The sequence below is a fragment of the Lolium rigidum genome, chromosome 5 (assembly GCF_022539505.1).
Source record: "Lolium rigidum isolate FL_2022 chromosome 5, APGP_CSIRO_Lrig_0.1, whole genome shotgun sequence".
In the NCBI taxonomy this organism is placed as follows: domain Eukaryota; kingdom Viridiplantae; phylum Streptophyta; class Magnoliopsida; order Poales; family Poaceae; genus Lolium; species Lolium rigidum.
This window is the reverse complement of record NC_061512.1, coordinates 204,976,983-204,994,012: the sequence shown is the minus strand read 5'-3', so window position 1 is coordinate 204,994,012 and position 17,030 is coordinate 204,976,983. Positions and strand designations below refer to the sequence as shown.

General features: G+C 44.8%; 2 protein-coding genes across 2 annotated transcripts; both read right to left on the bottom strand.

Annotated features, from left to right (window-relative positions):
* Window positions 1-5,565: 5,565 nt before the first annotated feature.
* Window positions 5,566-7,634, bottom strand: LOC124656973 (protein WEAK CHLOROPLAST MOVEMENT UNDER BLUE LIGHT 1-like). The gene is made up of 2 exons (XM_047195617.1): window positions 7,456-7,634; window positions 5,566-7,368 (listed from the first exon to the last, which is right to left on the bottom strand). The coding sequence occupies exon 2, from the start codon at window positions 6,991-6,993 to the stop codon at window positions 5,566-5,568; it is 1,428 nt and encodes a 475-aa protein (XP_047051573.1). The 5' UTR covers window positions 6,994-7,368; window positions 7,456-7,634.
* A 7,479-nt stretch (window positions 7,635-15,113) lies between these two features.
* Window positions 15,114-16,012, bottom strand: LOC124656972 (ethylene-responsive transcription factor ERF109-like). Its single transcript, XM_047195616.1, has one exon. The coding sequence runs from the start codon at window positions 16,010-16,012 to the stop codon at window positions 15,218-15,220; it is 795 nt and encodes a 264-aa protein (XP_047051572.1). The 3' UTR covers window positions 15,114-15,217.
* Window positions 16,013-17,030: the final 1,018 nt, after the last annotated feature.

Below are 17,030 nucleotides of genomic sequence, written 5' to 3'. Positions count from 1 at the left end.
GACACGCTCCGCTGGTTCATATGAACACACGTGTTCTTCGCTTTATCTTTTAGTGTTCATGGCGAAGGTTAAAACTGCTTCGTTCATTTTTATATGGTTGGAAACGGAAAATGCTACATGTAGTAATTGGTAGAATGTCTTGAATAATTTGATACTTGGCAATTGTTGTGCTCATGTTTAAGCTCTTGCATCATATACTTTGCACCTATTAATGAAGAAATACATAGAGCTTGCTAAAATTTGGTTTGCATAATTGGTCTCTCTAAAGTCTAGATAATTTCTAGTATTGAGTTTGAACAACAAGGAAGACGGTGTAGAGTCTTATAATGTTTACAATATGTCTTTTATGTGAGTTTTGCTGCACCAGTTCATCCTTGTGTTTGTTTCAAATAACCTTGCTAGCCTAAACCTTGTATCGAGAGGGAATACTTCTCATGCATCCAAAATCCTTGAGCCAACCACTATGCCATTTGTGTCCACCATACCTACCTACTACATGGTATTTCTCCGCCATTCCAAAGTAAATTGCTTGAGTGCTACCTTTAAATAATTCAAAATTTATCACCTCTTATTTGTGAGGAAGTATGTGGTGTTTTATCTTTCGATCTTGTCATTTACTTTTGACTGACTTTCACAATGGACTAGTGGCACATCCGCTTATCCAATAATTTTGCAAAAAGAGCTGGCAATGGGGTTCCCAGCCCCAATTAATTAACTTTCATTGATAATTCTCTTCGCATGTTTTGCTCGATTCATCGATAAGCAACCTAATTTTGCAAATAGACACTCCTCCATGGTATGTGAATGTTGGAAGGCACCCGAGGATTCGGTTAGCCATGGCTTGTGTAAGCAAAAGGTTGGGAGGAGTGTCATCCATAAATAAAGAAAAACTAAACTAAAGTACATGTGTAAACAAAAGAGAAGAGGGATGATCTACCTTGCTTGGTAGAGATAACGTCCTTCATGGGAGCCGCTCTTGAAAGTCCGGTTGATGAGGTAGTTAGAGTGCCCACTACCATTCGTTGACAACAACAAACACCTCTCAAAATTTTACTTTTATGCTCTCTTTATGTTTTCAAAACCAAAGCTCTAGCACAAATATAGCAATCGATGCTTTCCTCTTTGAAGGACCATTCTTTTTACTTTTATGTTGAGTCGGTTCACCTATTTCTCTCCACCTCAAGAAGCAAACACTTGTGTGAACTGTGCATTGATTCCTACATACTTGCATATTGTACTTGTTATATTACTCTATGTTGACAATTATCCATGAGATATACATGTTACAAGTTGAAAGCAACCGCTGAAACTTAATCTTCTTTTGTGTTGCTTCAATACCTTTACTTTGATTTATTGCTTTATGAGTTAACTCTTATGCAAGACTTATTAATACTTGTCTTGAAGTACTATTCATGAAAAGTCTTTGCTTTATGATTTACTTGTTTACTCATGTCATTACCATTGTTTTGATCGCTGCATCCACTACATATGTTTACAAATAGTATGATCAAGGTTATGATGGCATATCACTTCAGAAATTATCTTTGTTATCGTTTTACCTCGCTCGGGACGAGCGGAACTAAGCTTGGGGATGCTTGATACGTCTCCGACGTATCGATAATTTCTTATGTTCTATGCCATATTATTGATGATACCTACATGTTTTATGCACACTTTATGTCATATTCGTGCATTTTCCGGAACTAACCTATTAACAAGATGCCGAAGTGCCGATTCTGTTGTTCTCGCTGTTTTTGGTTTCGAAATCCTAGTAACGAAATATTCTCGGAATCGGACGAAATCAAGACCCGGGTTCCTATTTGCACCGGAAGCATCCGGAACACCCGAGAGCTGCCGGAGGGGGCCTCGTGGGCCCCGGATGATAGGGTGGCGCGGCTCGGGCCCCGGCCGCGCCGGCCTATGGTGTGGCCACCCCTTCGACCCTCCTGCGCCGCCTCTTCGCCTATATAAAGCCTCCGTCGCGAAAACCACCGAGGCGAAAAAAAACCACGATACGGAAAACCTTCCGGAGCCGCCGCCATCGCGAAGCCAAGATCCGGGGGACAGGAGTCTCTGTTCCGGCACCCTGCCGGAGCGGGGAAGTGCCCCCGGAAGGCTTCTCCATCGACACCGCTGTCATCTCCACCGCCATCTTCATCACCTCTGTTGCTCCCATGAGGAGGGAGTAGTTCTCCATCGAGGCTCGGGGCTGTACCGGTAGCTATGTGGTTCATCTCTCTCCTATGTGCTTCAATACAATAATCTCATGAGCTGCCTTACATGATTGAGATTCATATGATGATGCTTGTAATCTAGATGTCATTATGCTAGTCAAGTGAGTTTTACTTATGTGATCTCCGGAGACTCCTTGTCCCACGTGTGTAAAGGTGACAGGTGTGTGCACCGTGTGGGTCTCTTAGGCTATATTTCACAGAATACTTATTCACTCGTTGAATGGCATAGTGAGGTGCTTATTTATATCTCTTTATGATTGCAATATGTTTGTATCACAATTTATCTATGTGCTACTCTAGCAATGTTATTAAAGTAGTTTTATTCCTCCTACACGTGTGCAAAGGTGACGAGTGTGTGCACCGTGTTAGTACTTGGTTTATGCTATGATCATGATCTCTTGTAGATTGCGAAGTTAACTATTGCTATGATAATATTGATGTGATCTATTCCTCCTACATATGCATGAAGGTGACAGGTGTGCATGCTATGTTAGTACTTGGTTTAGTCTTTTGATCTATCTTACACTAAAGGTTACTAAAATATGAGCATTATTGTGGAGCTTGTTAACTCCGGCATTGAGGGTTCGTGTAATCCTACGCAATGTGTTCATCATCCAACAAAAGTGTAGAGTATGCATTTATCTATTCTCGTTATGTGATCAATGTTGAGAGTGTCCACTAGTGAAAGTCTAATCCCTAGGCCTTGTTCCTAAATATCGCTATCAGCTGCTTGTTTACTCGTTTTATCTGCGTTACTACTCGCTGCGTTACTACCGCTTGTTTACTTGTCCTGGGCAAAGCACTTTTCCGGTGCCGTTGCTACTACTTATTCATACCACCTGTATTTCACTATCTCTTCGCCGAACTAGTGCACCTATTAGGTGTGTTGGGGACACAAGAGACTTCTTGCTTTGTGGTTGCGGGGTTGCATGAGAGGGATATCTTTGACCTCTTCCTCCCTGAGATCGATAAACCTTGGGTAATCCACTTAAGGGAAACTTGCTGCTGTTCTACAAACCTCTGCTCTTGGAGGCCCAACACTGTCTACAAGAATAGAAGCTCCCGTAGACATCAGCAAGCCCCGTCCATTGGTGCACTAGACCAAAAAGAAAAAAATATCGATCCCTTCATCGGCGCCACCAAAAACGATAGAATTTGCATTATTTAAATGGTCTAGGTGTAATTTGGGACCCGTGTCGCTCCTAGGAGTGGCGGCTCTGGTAGATCCCTAGCTACCGTTGACGAGGTGCTCCTCGGCAATGTCCTCATTAGAGGTTTATGGTTGACGGAATCCTACAAGTTAGCACGAGACATCGGATACCAAACAAACAGAAGGCGAGATTTACTCAGGTTCGGGGTCCTCGATGAGATAAAACCCTTACTCTACTTGTCTGATCTTGATTTATCGATGAAAAATGTTACAATGAGACAGCCGATAGACTGCGTTGTGATCAACTCGCCGGAAGGCAAGGTTTCTAGGGTTTCGTTCTCTGTTGCCATCCTGGGACATGTGTGTCGAGTCCCATGGTGAAGTCATTGGTGGAGAATTGCATGACAGCTAAGGTTCTGATGTCTAGTAATGGTGGATCAAGTCTTCAGAGAGATGGGGAACTTTCTTGGTGATTCGTAACTCGTAGCAGCGGCATCGTCATGTGGGGGCGGCAGCATAGGAGGAGTACAAAGTTTTACCTTTCAGTGTGAAAATCCAAGATCTGATCTTAATTGATTGTGCATGGAAATGGCCTTGTTGATAGCATTGTTCTAAGAGGGTAGACTTTCTTAATTGGTTGTGTCTGGCAATGGCCTTGTTGAAGTCATTGTTCTGAGAGCGCGGACTTTCTTCACTGTGAAAACCTAAGATTTATGATCAAGTAATGATGACACTTATGCACTGTTTCCTTCTTGGATACGTCGCTTTTTGTGAATTTGGATATTTCAGGTGTTGTCTTAGTGGATGTAGTGTAGTTACAAGGAATAGATCACGATAGCTGGATTTGCTTTTTCTTTTTCTTATTGTTTTTTGGTTGTATACATCCGTAATGTCTTTAGGTATTGTGTTATTGCAGAGGATATATGTAATTGATATCTCCGTGATATTAATATATTTTATTTATTAGAAAAAGATGTAATTGGAGAGTGGATCAGTTTACCTAGGAAAATGATGTTATATAGGAGAATAAGAGTAAGCTCAAGCAGGCGCCCACCTCAGGGCCCACCAAACTCCGTTACCATCTGTGGCCACCCGTTTCAGCTGACATGTTGCAATAGCCCATGGCGGCAAGGACTATCGCCTCAACCGGTGGCGGCAAGCTCCATCTGGCGCTTGCCGGGCCTGCCATGACGGTAATTTTGATAATTTAAGTGGGAGATGGTCCTTTTTATCAATTTACTGGTGTAAGTGGTCTGATTTACCAAAAAAATCGCATTGCGTCACATCATGTGCCGCGAAGATGTAAGACAATGGTCTCAAGATCAGGTAATCTTTTCAGCAGTTTGACAAAGTTGAAAACAGGAAAGAGTTGCATAGTAATTCAATGATGTTTTTAGACGTATGCAGATGTATTGACAATCTCTTGTCGAGAAAAAGGAGAAGACATTTTTTGTGTGCTAAATACAAACAGGGATGTTTCTCCACAGCGGAGATGCATTCCTGACTTAATTTGCATTATGTGAGCAGTGGATCCTTCCATTGGATTCTTCAGAAAGTTCCTAAGAGTATCTCCACCGGAAGCCTTAAATCGTAGCCGGCGACGATTTGGGCGTCCTAGTAAAAGAAAGTGCTCACACCGGCAACCTCCATACGAAATCCACGTCATCCTAAACTTAATAAAAATAGCCGGCGAACCCAACCAACTCCTATGCCAAGCAAGGCTATTGGGGTCGCCGGCACCAAACCCACACCATTTTCACGTCGATTTGGGGTTTTTTCTATCTATGGGGGAGTACCGGTGTGGGAGTTTGGAAATTTTTGACCGACACTTGCTGCTATCGACCCTCAAACGTAGCCGGCATGTGTGCTGCCAGCTAATATTTAAAAGTCACCGGTGGAGATGCTCTAAGGTATTTCATGTCTGTTAATCGATCGGTGAAAATGCTCATGTGAGTTGCGCGGGATGCTACTAATGCAACCCAGTATTACCGGACAATGACATCTCCATTCAGGAAAGAAAGGATTGTGCAAAGGTTGACACATCTCCGACTGAATCAAATTTCATTTCTGAAAAAATAATTACAATTAGGGTAACAAAAGAAAAGTGCAACCTACTTGTTACATGTACAGAAGAATCGTACCAGAGAAGTTCAGCAAACTACCAACGTAAGGGATTGAGGTTCACTTGGAATGTGTCTTCTTCCTACTACCCATGAACATCGTCACTATGGACCGAGGGAAGTACGACTTTCGCGCCTTTGACTCTGCTACTGAACTTGTCGCTATGGTGTCAGCTCTAGGCAGGCATGTTCCGCGCATTTGAGGATTGGAACCAGATGATCCTGCTGCATCAAAAGAGCATGCACTATTCAGAAGGCAGATATCAGCAATCGGAAGATCCATCTCGCCATGCGGTTGATCGTGCTTTACTCTCATCTTCCTCAGCTCGCTCTCCATTGTTAACTTGGTATCCTGTGCCGAAAAGGCTTTCTCCTGCGCCGACCTCAGCGCAACCCTCCTATCATCTATCTGTTTGGTCAACTGATACAACTGATCCAAGCTCCTAACCTCTCCCTCCTTCGCCTCTTTTATCTTCTCAACCGCCTGCATAACCCGCTTCTTAGCTAGGTCCTCAGCTTCCTGTGCTCTCTTGCTCAACGCATCATACTCTTCGATCGGCACCTTCATGTTGTTGTGACTTCTTCTCTCAGCTTGGGGTTCTATTTCTCCCTCATGTTTGTACTCTTGCAGCGCATTTGCTGAGGCCATTGCAATTTCTTCTGATGTTTTCACCGCAAGTATCTCCCTTGACACTGCTTCCAGCCTCAACTGGACGACATTGACCTCTGCCTTGGCTCGGTCTGCCTCTTCCCTAGCCTTTGCAACCTCATCCTGGGCCAACCGAACCTTCGCCTTAGCTCGTTCTGTTTCTTGAGTAGCCTGCTGTAGCTCTGGGGGCATTCTAGCTGCATTAGTTCTCTCCTGCACCACCATCAGCTCACGTGCCGTTTTTCTCAGTTCCTCCTGGAGAGATGTGGCTGAAACAGAAGCATGGTGCTGTTTCTCCCTCAATGCTGTGATGTCTGCCTTCTCCTTCTCAAGATCAGCTCGCAATGCAGCAGCAGTATTCCAAAGCCCTTTAACCTCATCCTTGGCTTTTTCAATGTTCATCCTCATATCCTCAAGCTCCTTTGTGGTCTTCGCCAGTGTCATCCGAACACTAACCATTGATGGCACTTCCTCTCCAGCCTCACTTGCCTTCTCAGGCAGTATTCCTTCCATATAAGCAGTAAACTCACCTTGCAGATTCACCAGCAATGCAGAGGAAGCTTCAAGCTTGGACTCGAGATCTTTACTGGCTGAGATCTCGTCATTCAGCTTTTGAACCTCCTCATCAGCTTCCTTCTGCTCATCCTGCCAATTAGCTTTTTCTTGCTCATACGCCATAGCCACATTTATTCTTCGCTCTTCTGCTATAATATGGGTAGCATGTGAAGAGGTAAGTGACTCTTTCAGTGAAATGAGCTCAAGGGTAAGGTCCTCGACGTTCTTCTCGATTTCCTGAGACATGGTGGTGGTTTCGCGTGCTTTAGTCTCGGCATTCTCCATTTGACTAATTAAAGAAGTGTGCTCTTTCTGAAGTTGCTCCAGCTCATATTTAACTGACTGCAAGTCTGCTAAGGCAGTCGCGTGGCGTTCTTTGGCAAGATCAATCTCTGCCTTTACTGCAGCACTCTCTTTGTGGGCGATACCCTGTTGTATTTCTTTGTATCGTATCTCAGCAATCTCTGAATCTTGCTGTGCTTGCAACGCTTCAGTCTGTGCTTTCTCCAGGCTCAGTTTCAGCCCTTCTATGATCCGCCTGATGCCACACAGCTCTTTCAGAACTTGGCTTTTCTCAGCTTCTGCAACTTCAAATCTTCTCTGGTACTCGGGGGCATCTTCCCGCACTTTGTCAAGAGAAATTTGAACATTTTTACGCCTCTGCACAAAAAAGTTATAAAGACATAAGTATATTGGGCCAAAACAAGACAATAAGATCGTATGACATTTGAAAAGAAGAGTCATCACCTCTTTCCAGTCAAGAATCCCCCCAAATTTGCTAACAGCATCTTTGACTGATTCAATCGGTGCTGTAGTTTCAACAAGGACTCTATTATCTAGAGCCTGAATGAAACGTTCGGCAATTTCTGCAGCCTTAAAAATGTTTCTTTCAGCTGAGTTATGGCGACTTATCACCTTTTCTTCAAGCGGGCTATGGCACTTTTCTTCTATTTTATTTGCACGTACTTCATTAATTGTAAGGGAACTTAAATCTTCACTAAAATTTCTATTGTGGGCATGCTGGTTGTGGCAAATCTCCTCCCCTTTCACACGTAAATCATTAATTGTAAGGGAACTTAAATCTTCACTCAAATGCCTGGTATGACCATCTGGGGAACTTTTAGGTAAACCAAATGAAATAAGAGGCTTTGGATCATCCAAGCTTTCCAGTAAATCGACAGTGTTTGGATCAACAGATACTTGTTGCACGCCTTCAACATTCAGTTCCTCCATCCCGCGGCATGCAGGATATTACACAATAGAGAGTTCAAATAATTATCATGGATAACGTTACTGTTGGGTACCTGACAAATAATTAGCAAGTTAGTTAAAGAAAACAAAATACTGATACACAATCATGAGTCATGACTACCGATAGTATATGAGATAGGTTAAAATTGCTTGCCCGTCAAACCAGAAAGGGATGCATTCATCTGGAAAGCATCTACTTTTAAATATTTTCATACGAACTGAACCATTTTCATCTATCAAGTGAATGCTTGAAAATTTTCATAAGAGGACAGGAGCAGTAGAACTCTACCAGAAAATTCCAGGTGCATTACTTTTAGCATTTACATAAACATATTTGATAACGTTTATAGATTGAATGACAGATGCATTTTTTTGTTTACTGGTCCTTTGTGCTCGCAACAATGCACATTATTCAGATTCTAAGTTGTCAGGAATTGCGCACTGACAGGATAAGCCATGTTATCTCAAGCAAACAGACATAAATTATGTATTTCCATGAACTTGAGATCATGGTTTTAAAGGCGCCAAGGCGTCCCAAGGCGATGGGGGGGGGCGCCTGGACGCATAGGCGCCTAAGGCGCGTTGCAAGGCGACGCCTCTGTTGAAGTTGAAGCCTTCGTTTCCTGTCGACGTCGCCTTCGTTTCCTGTCCAAGACGTCGTCCTCTTTCAGCCCAAAAGCCCCTTTCAGCCCAAAAAGCCCAACTAACTATCTAAAGCCTAACCCTAGCGATCCCAGGAACCGCACACGAGCACGTCGTCCTCCACTGTTAGCGCCGCCGGCTCTCCTGGCTCTCCCGTCGCTGACCGCCGGCTCTCCCGTCGCTGACCGCCGGCTCTCCGTCGCAGCGACCGCCGCCTCTCCCGTTTCCATGGGGCAAGGAGGAGGAGGAGGAGGCCGGGCGGAGAGGCAGCCACAAGCTTGGCCGGAGCTGGGGAGGCCGCGTGAGAGGAGCTCCCTCCTCTCTCTCTTCTCTCCCAATCGATTCCCCTGGTATGTTCCCCTCTCTCTCTTCCCTCTCTTTCCCCATCCCTGGCCCCCAATTTCCCTCCCATGACCGCCAATTTCAGTTTTCCCTCCCGCCATCGCAGTTTCCCGCTCGACCTGACCGAGGCGTCCAGAAGCAAGGAAGGCGGAGATTTTTGCGCCTAGGCGACGCCTCTGGACGCCTCAGAGACGCCTCTGGACGCCTTGGACAGGAAACGAAGGCGACGTCGACGCCTTGACCTCCTGGAGCGCTCTGACGCTTAAGCGTCGCTTAGGCGACGCCTAGGCGACGCATAATTTGTCCAAATACTGAAGGTTCTAACACGATAGCTGCAACGAACTTTTGAGGGCTATTCTGACATGTAGCTGGCTTGTGCATCAACTTATGTACGATTGCATAATATCACGTAAAGAGCTTGTTGTTGATTGCAGAAGTATCAATTTGTACAATGTAGTATCATATATTTGGAAAAGTCAAAGCAAGTAAAGTTTGACCAAAATTTTAGAATAATCTATCAATAAATATGATATTTTGTAGATAGCACATGAAAATATGTTTCATTATCTATCTAATAATATTAATTTTGTATTTGACATGTTAATGATTTTTTATAAAAACTTAGTCAAACCTAACATAGTTTGACTTTCTGAAAAAATATAGGCCTTAAGCCTTGGGATGGAGGTAGTATTATCAAATAACAGTGGTATCTTCAGACATAAAGAGCAAATTCCTACCGTTTGGCAATTCCTCGCGCTTAAAATTCCCATCAACATTGTTAATTTCGGATGGGTCTTGCAAACATTTGGTATTTTCCAGGAGTAGGAAAATTCTACTGCGTCTAGGTGAACAACTACAGGCAATATCTTCCAAGATTGAATAAATGCAGAATCATGTTGTATCGAAAAGCTAGAACGAGCAAACAGATCAACCTAAGAAACAGGAGTTGGAAAATGAGAAAATTGCAATACCTCACTTGAATCCCTTTCTCCTCTGTTCCTGTCTTGGCAACAAGTTCATCAATGGAAGGGGAAAGAAGACTCCGTGTTGCAGTTCGGGCTGGGAGAGGACATGCGGAGAAAGAGATAGGGGTGGTGATGAGGCAATACCGCGCGCCAAGCATGGAGGTCCCCCGAATCCACCAAAGGTAAACTCTCGGCTATTCTTGGGGTACGGCGTTGCCGCTGTTCCACAATTCTCTGGCCATGCGATTCGGGGCACGAGGCTAACCATCCCAAAATACAAAGCGAACCGAGAGCTCGAGGAGCGCCGCCACTTCCCTGACCTTCGCCGCCGTCACCACTTTCTCTTACATTACTCCCTCCAGTGCTATCACTATCTGCCGCTGGAGCTATCGCCTTCCGTCCCCGCCCCTGTTGCCACTGGGTGGCGTCTATGCTCGGTATCGGCGCCGAGACCGTCGGCGAGGGGATTTGATGGGTAGGCGGGGAGAGTGTGGCTTGAACGAAGTACACCATCGGGGTAGGCTGCAGACCGGCGTCGGGAGACGGCTTGAGATCAGCATCCGCGGTGACGGTGGCGGCGCGACGATTTGGAGACGAGCAGCCAGATCCAGTCTGGGATACTCCTGACGCAGGTGCGGTTAAACATTAGTCTGAGACCGTGACCGTCGACGCTCAATATTTTGTCGTAGCAAAATAGAAAAAAAATAGTTCGGAATTAAAAACCCCATCTCCAACGGGGCCTTGTGAGTCCAAAAACAACATCGAGGCACATATCGTTGTGACACGTCGGTCGGAGACGTCTCCATGTACTGAACAAGATAGCATTCCCATAGACAAAATCACAGAAGAACGACATATTCGAAGCCTCTGAACTAAGGGTGTGTTCCGTTCTGAAACTAGGATGGACGGAATGGAATAGTTCCATTCCAACCTCATTGGATGGTTTCGTCTCCGTGTTCGGTTTAAAAAAAATCGAGAAACGAAATGGTTTTGTTTTATGTTTGGTTCTGGAATCGCACAGTGAAACGGAACGGTCTAAACATGATTTTGTTTTGTCCAAATCAAAATCAATACAAGCATAAATATGTATTTTTTTTGCAAATCAAAATCAACACATGCCAAAATCAACAAGCAAAACCGGAGGAGCACGGTCAAGACGACATGCGTGCTTGCCGCCGTAGCGCGTGCCAGGCCGTCGCCGCCGGCCGGGTGTGCTTGTCGCCGCGTGTGCTAGCCGCCGGCCGCTGCTACCGGGCGTGCTTGGCCGCCGCCGCGCTTCTGCCGCGCGTGCTAGCCGCCGAGCGAGATTAGCGACGAGTCAGACTTTTTTTCTTTGCATGCGTGGAGCAATGCTTAGAGCCGCTCCCCCGGATTTCACCGATTTGGCCAGGTAAGTCCATTCCACATCTTAGGGATATATTTCGTTTCTAGAAACTACTCGGTTCCATTCCTCTTGCCAACTGAACATAGGAACGGGCGCTAGGTGCGAAAACATCCTGTCCCATTCCTCATGATTCCAGAATCGAACACACCCCAACATCTTCGCTCCAGAAGAACCACCTTGCCCGGCCGCCAGCGTCGTAACGGATAACAACGAATGCCAGCGACACACCGAGAAACTGATCTCGCCAGATTTGAAGAATGACGAGAAGGCCAAGCTGTCGATCTAAAGGACCGATCAGCACATGTTGCCATCAACTCCGATACGCCACCCAGAAGGTCGTCAGTGTAGGAATATAGTTGAGGCGGATTTATTGGCCCAGACGCCGCTCCCACCATCCCAACGACGCACCATAGGAAACAAAACCTAACTCTAACTCTAGGCCAGAACGGACCCCCCTCCCCCATGCCACCTCTAGAGCAGCGAGTGGAGGGAGAGGGGACTAGGACCAACGCCCTGGCCGGACGAGATCGGATGGTGTACTACGGGAGAGTGCGTGGAGTCTACAGGTCATCAGAGGACGTTGGCCCACATGTGATAGGTTATTGGAAGAACCTCCACAAAAAGTATATGACTAGAGAGGAGGCAGAACAAGATTACTCTGATTTCTTAGCAGAAAAGTCTGCTTACGATGTAGCCCCCAAGACAGAGTTCATATCGCTCCAAAGATCGTGGGTGATGGCGCTTCAAAGATCACATGCAGTAGGCTCAAGGACTAAATCATCGTCACCCTTTTGATCTGGATCATGTATTTGTTGTGGTCGTAACCATGTGTGATCACTTGTTGTAATACCCAAAAATCTGAAGATCGTAAGCTCACCAAGTAGAGGTACAAGGTGACCATATCAGACCTTATGCGAGCTTCCAAACGCAGTGCGTTGCATCGGCTCAGCTCAAAAACACGATTTGTGGCCAACCAATCAAGTTGGGAAAAAATGGTGCCATCATGCAGCATGTGACTTTTTTAGCATTCAATCGTAGTGCAAAAACAAGCCAAATCGTGTTTTCCCTCACACAGTATCCATCGGCCAAAACCAAAAAAGGAAAAAAAAAATCTATGCAAGACTCCAAACATCTCCTCCTATGTATAATTGTATGCATTGCATGAGGAGGAAAACATATCCCCGCATTTGGTTACGTGCATTGAGGCAAATTTGGCTTGATGGATGCAATGGCAATGTGCATGGTTTCCTTCATTGATTGTTTGTGTTCATCTCTTCTAAGAAGTGGTGAGATTACCATCAAACAGTTGCACCATAAGATATAATAGTTTGGCTATCTAGGACAAAATCAAATGTCCGTAGTCACGCTATGATATTATTGAAGTCCAGCTGAATTACAAATGACCGCAGTTAGTCCATCAATCGGTAAGAATACTAACACAACAATATCATATCCTTGTGGTTGCCACTATTTCTCCACATCGCCTAAGCTCACTGAATCGTATTGTCTTTCCGAAGTGGCACTACCTTTGGGTGACATACTCCTTGATCCGCTATGTATACCACAACATCCACCTTTGTTGACACACACCCTCATCAAAACAAAACCCTGGAATCCAGTTGTGAAAAATGCAATCCCTAATAAGGTTAACTTCTAGATAAGTGTGGAATGGCTATTGATCTAAGATTTTAAAAATATTCTTTTATGCCCCATATATGAGTTGTGACCCTAAGGCTTGAGGCATCCTTGATTCATAGGAATGTTGGCAGAAAAGTATAGGAATCAACTTTTCCATTGATGGCACTATTTATTCGTTTGATTCAAAGGAATGAAGTATGGAGAAAGTGTAGGATTTTTCCCCTGTAGTTTAGGTTGTAAAGAAAAAACAAAGGAATTCTGCGACCACTCAAACCTCTTATTTACATTCCTATGCAAAAAGAATGAGACAAAATTCATAAATTGCATGATGATAACCTAATCTCATTTTTTACATTTATTTTAACCATGATTTTATTATGGTTTTAAGGATTCATGTATTTTACCTATTCCTAAGAAGCAAACATCCAATTTCGTAAATTCCAGTGCCTTTATAATCCTATGAGTTTGCACATGCATTCCTATCATATTCCTATTTGTTTCTTATTCCTACGGTTTTGAAATCCTGCAAATCAAAGAGGCCCGCGGTGTGTGAAATTTCATAGTTCTTTGATGGTCTAAGGATAGTTCCTAGAGAACCGCATTAACCCATGTTGACATGCATATCCAACCTCTGCTATATAGAACACTATAACTACCCTACGAATTTAACATGAGAAACCAATTTAGAACCAATAATGATGATTCACTTTACAAGATAATAAGTTCAACAATATATATTGCCTTCAGGAGCACATATTCCATCAACTCTAGATATGTTGCCCGCCAGAATGTTTGTGTATTGGGGTTGATCCATCCCAATCGGCTAAGCCATATGTGAATCTGAGATCAAATTCAGTCAACATCACACAAACATGAACACTAACACGAAGGAGACTTTACTAGCTAGCTAGTACTTCCTCCGGTCTAGTTAATAATGCTTAATTTTTAAAGTTAAACCTTGTAAAGTTCAACTAAGTTTTTATAAAATATTAATATGTAAAATACAAAATCAATATCATTAGATACATCATGTAATAAATTTTCATATAATGTCTATAAAATATCATATTTGTTGATAGATTTAAAAAAAAGTTATGTCAAAATTTACTTGGCTTGATTTTTTAAAGCCTTATTCATTAAAACGGAAAGATTACTGCTTAGACAAAATAATACGACACCTACGACATCTTTTCCTTTCCTTATTCGTTAGTGATGGTGGGACTAGGATACTACCTACACCAATTAGTACTATTACTACTACTAATTAACCTACTTAGGATTGATAAAGTTTGAGTTAACTCCAACACCAAAAGGGGAGAAAAAATCATGGTATGAAGGAGGAGCATGCCCTAATAACCACCATAACTCTAGGACTCCACTCCAACACACTCCACCACGTTTCTCAAGGAAGGAGGGGGAGGGGATCCACACCGCCACCGATGCCGACCTCCTCCTCTTCATCTTCGACACCAATAACCACGACTCCATCAATCACCATTTTCCTCACTGTTTGCTATTGTTTTGAACATCACACTTTCTTCAATCATTAGTTATTATTGTTATTGTTGATGTTGTTTACTTTATGTATGAATGATTGATCTGGTAGGCTGATAGTTGATCTGGTATGAATAGGTCTTGTGGCAATTACTATTCCATTATTCATGCTCTCTCCATAGTATTATTTATCTAAGTGGTTAAAGAAGTTCAATCCATTAGTTTGGTTAGAGACATATTGCCTAGAGATCACAAACATGCTAGACATCGGAGCCTGTGTGGACCTTTGAATAATGATTTGATATTGATGATTCTGTGAGTGACAACAGAAAGATTGCACGAGATTGACCATCTAAATTCTGATACTGAAAGTCCGAGGTTTATGTCAGACTTTGTCTTCAATTCAATGTTATAAAGAAACCTTTGTGTTTCTAAAATCACGTCATAAAATACATTGGTTAGTCACACCAGAGACAATTTAGACATACTTAATCTTACGAGTCTTGGGCTCTTTTTTTTCTTTCTCAAATCAGATGTTAAAATTACACTGGTTAGAACAAACTTTTTTCCTTTCTCAAATGACATGTTAAAAGTACATTGGGTAGTCAAACTAGAGACAATTTGCTCATTATAATCAATCTAACGAATCAACGTAAGTACTTGCTAATAATTTGCTATGCGTATTGTCCCAAAAAATAAAAAAATGTGCACTAGAGCTGCACGAGTAAATCAGCGCGGTTGTCAGTTAGTCTAATCCGACAGCTGATATCTAACTATCCTGACATACAGGAGCTCAGATACAAGATGCTGAACTTGAAAAGGGCGCGAACCATTGGTCGTCTCCATCTAGCTTCATGAAATCCTGCAAGTCTTCCCACAGCTGGTCGCCGGCTCCGTCCACACCCAGCTGCAGGCACTCTTCCGGCGTCCTCTCATCGGCTTCGGCGCTGCACGGCGAGGGCGTCAGGGTCTCCTCATTTTGCGGCACCGCGGTAGCATGATCGGCAATGCCGTTTCCGTGCTGAGGAACAGGCAGCAGAGGGTCGGAGCACGGGAAGTTGAGCTTGGCACGCGGGCCGCGGAACTCGAGCGCGGCGCAGTCGTACGCCCGCGCGGCGTCCTCCGCGGTGTCGAAGGTCCCGAGCCACTTGCGCACGGCGCGGCGCGGGTCGCGGATCTCCGCCGCCCATTTCCCCCACGGCCGCTGGCGCACGCCGCGGTAGGCGTTCTTCTTCCTCCTCCGCTTCCTCTGCTGGGTTGCTGGTACCACCGCCACCCGCCCCGTCACTTCCGGCTCGGTCCCAAAGAAGTCGCACCCGAGGCAGCCGTCGATGCCGCACATCCCGCACGCCGCAGCGGCGACGATCTCCGGCGGCGCCGTGCTGTACCCGGAGAGGACGTGCCGCAGCGCGGCGACGATGATGCCGTGCTCCCGCTCGGAGGAGATCGAGCGGCCGGAGGGGAACTCGATCAGTTGACTATTGGCGTTATCTTGGCTCGTGGAGGCCATGGCTGTGCTTGGTGGCGCTTGCTTAAGCGAGTGGCACTGGACTGGAGTGCTTGAAGTGATCTGAGGTAGGAGGTCCATCCCGAACGGAGGCGGTTATATACGCTTCGGAAACATCGGAAGCCACGCGGCGGATATGTGGTAGCCAGAGCGGCGCCAGGAGGACACACGGCCGGGCCAGGCGTGGGTTGCTCGTTGATATTTCCACTTATGTCCAAGCCAGGAGCTCCGTGGAAAACGTGTGGATGAGGGAGAGCTGCTTCTGGATGGTCTTGTGCAGTGGATTGCTGCCTGGACAGAGTAGTGGTAGTGACGCGCGCTCTGACGACGACGTGCGTGCAGCTGAGGTAGAGGCTGACTTCTACGTGGGGTCAGCGACACCGATGCTCGATAGAGGAGCAACCTGGAGGTTGGACTAGTCTACGCTTGCGGAAAGTCAAAGGCGCAGTAGTCTCGCCACCTGGCTCATCCGACGATGCTCCATGTTGCCAATCACCTACATGCTCCAAATGGTAAGCCAAAGCCCAAAAGAGTTCCAACTTAGAGCATCTCTAGCAGAGTCCGTGAAATGCAAACTGTAAAACGTGAGTTCAGGCCACTAAACTCGTGTTTTTTAAAAAAAACTCGTGTTTACGGGTTGAAAAGTGTCGGCGCAGGTTAGAACCCATAAAATAAAACCGTAAAAAAACATATTCTAAAATATGCCACTGGACCCACTTTTTTTTTCTTATTTTCATCATATCTTCTTCTTCCTTAAGCTTCCCTGCGTGCAAACTGATAAGAGGTTGCCCGATCTTCTCAGTAAGCGACGGTGATGGTGATGAACACACGATGAACACAGCGAAGATACACGATGATGAAGTGGATCATAACTTGTATGACGCTGACGAGTCTCTCGATCGATCCCTGTCGCCAATGCAACAGCTCTCAACCCTGCAAAATATTCGCAACTCCACACACGTAGCCGCCGACCACGAAGCGGTAAGTTGCAACCGTCTAATTCTCAATGGAACAACAGATCACACAAGACTTTCAGTAGCAAAACACCAGATCGATGTGAATTGGTGTATAGATTCAACAGAGTTGCAAAGCAATCAAC

Excerpts from the sequence above, each read along its gene's own strand:
- LOC124656972 (XM_047195616.1), bottom strand. The coding sequence starts at position 16,012 with ATGGACCTCCTACCTCAGATCACTTCAAGCACTCCAGTCCAGTGCCAC.
- LOC124656973 (XM_047195617.1), bottom strand. The coding sequence starts at position 6,993 with ATGGAGAATGCCGAGACTAAAGCACGCGAAACCACCACCATGTCTCAG.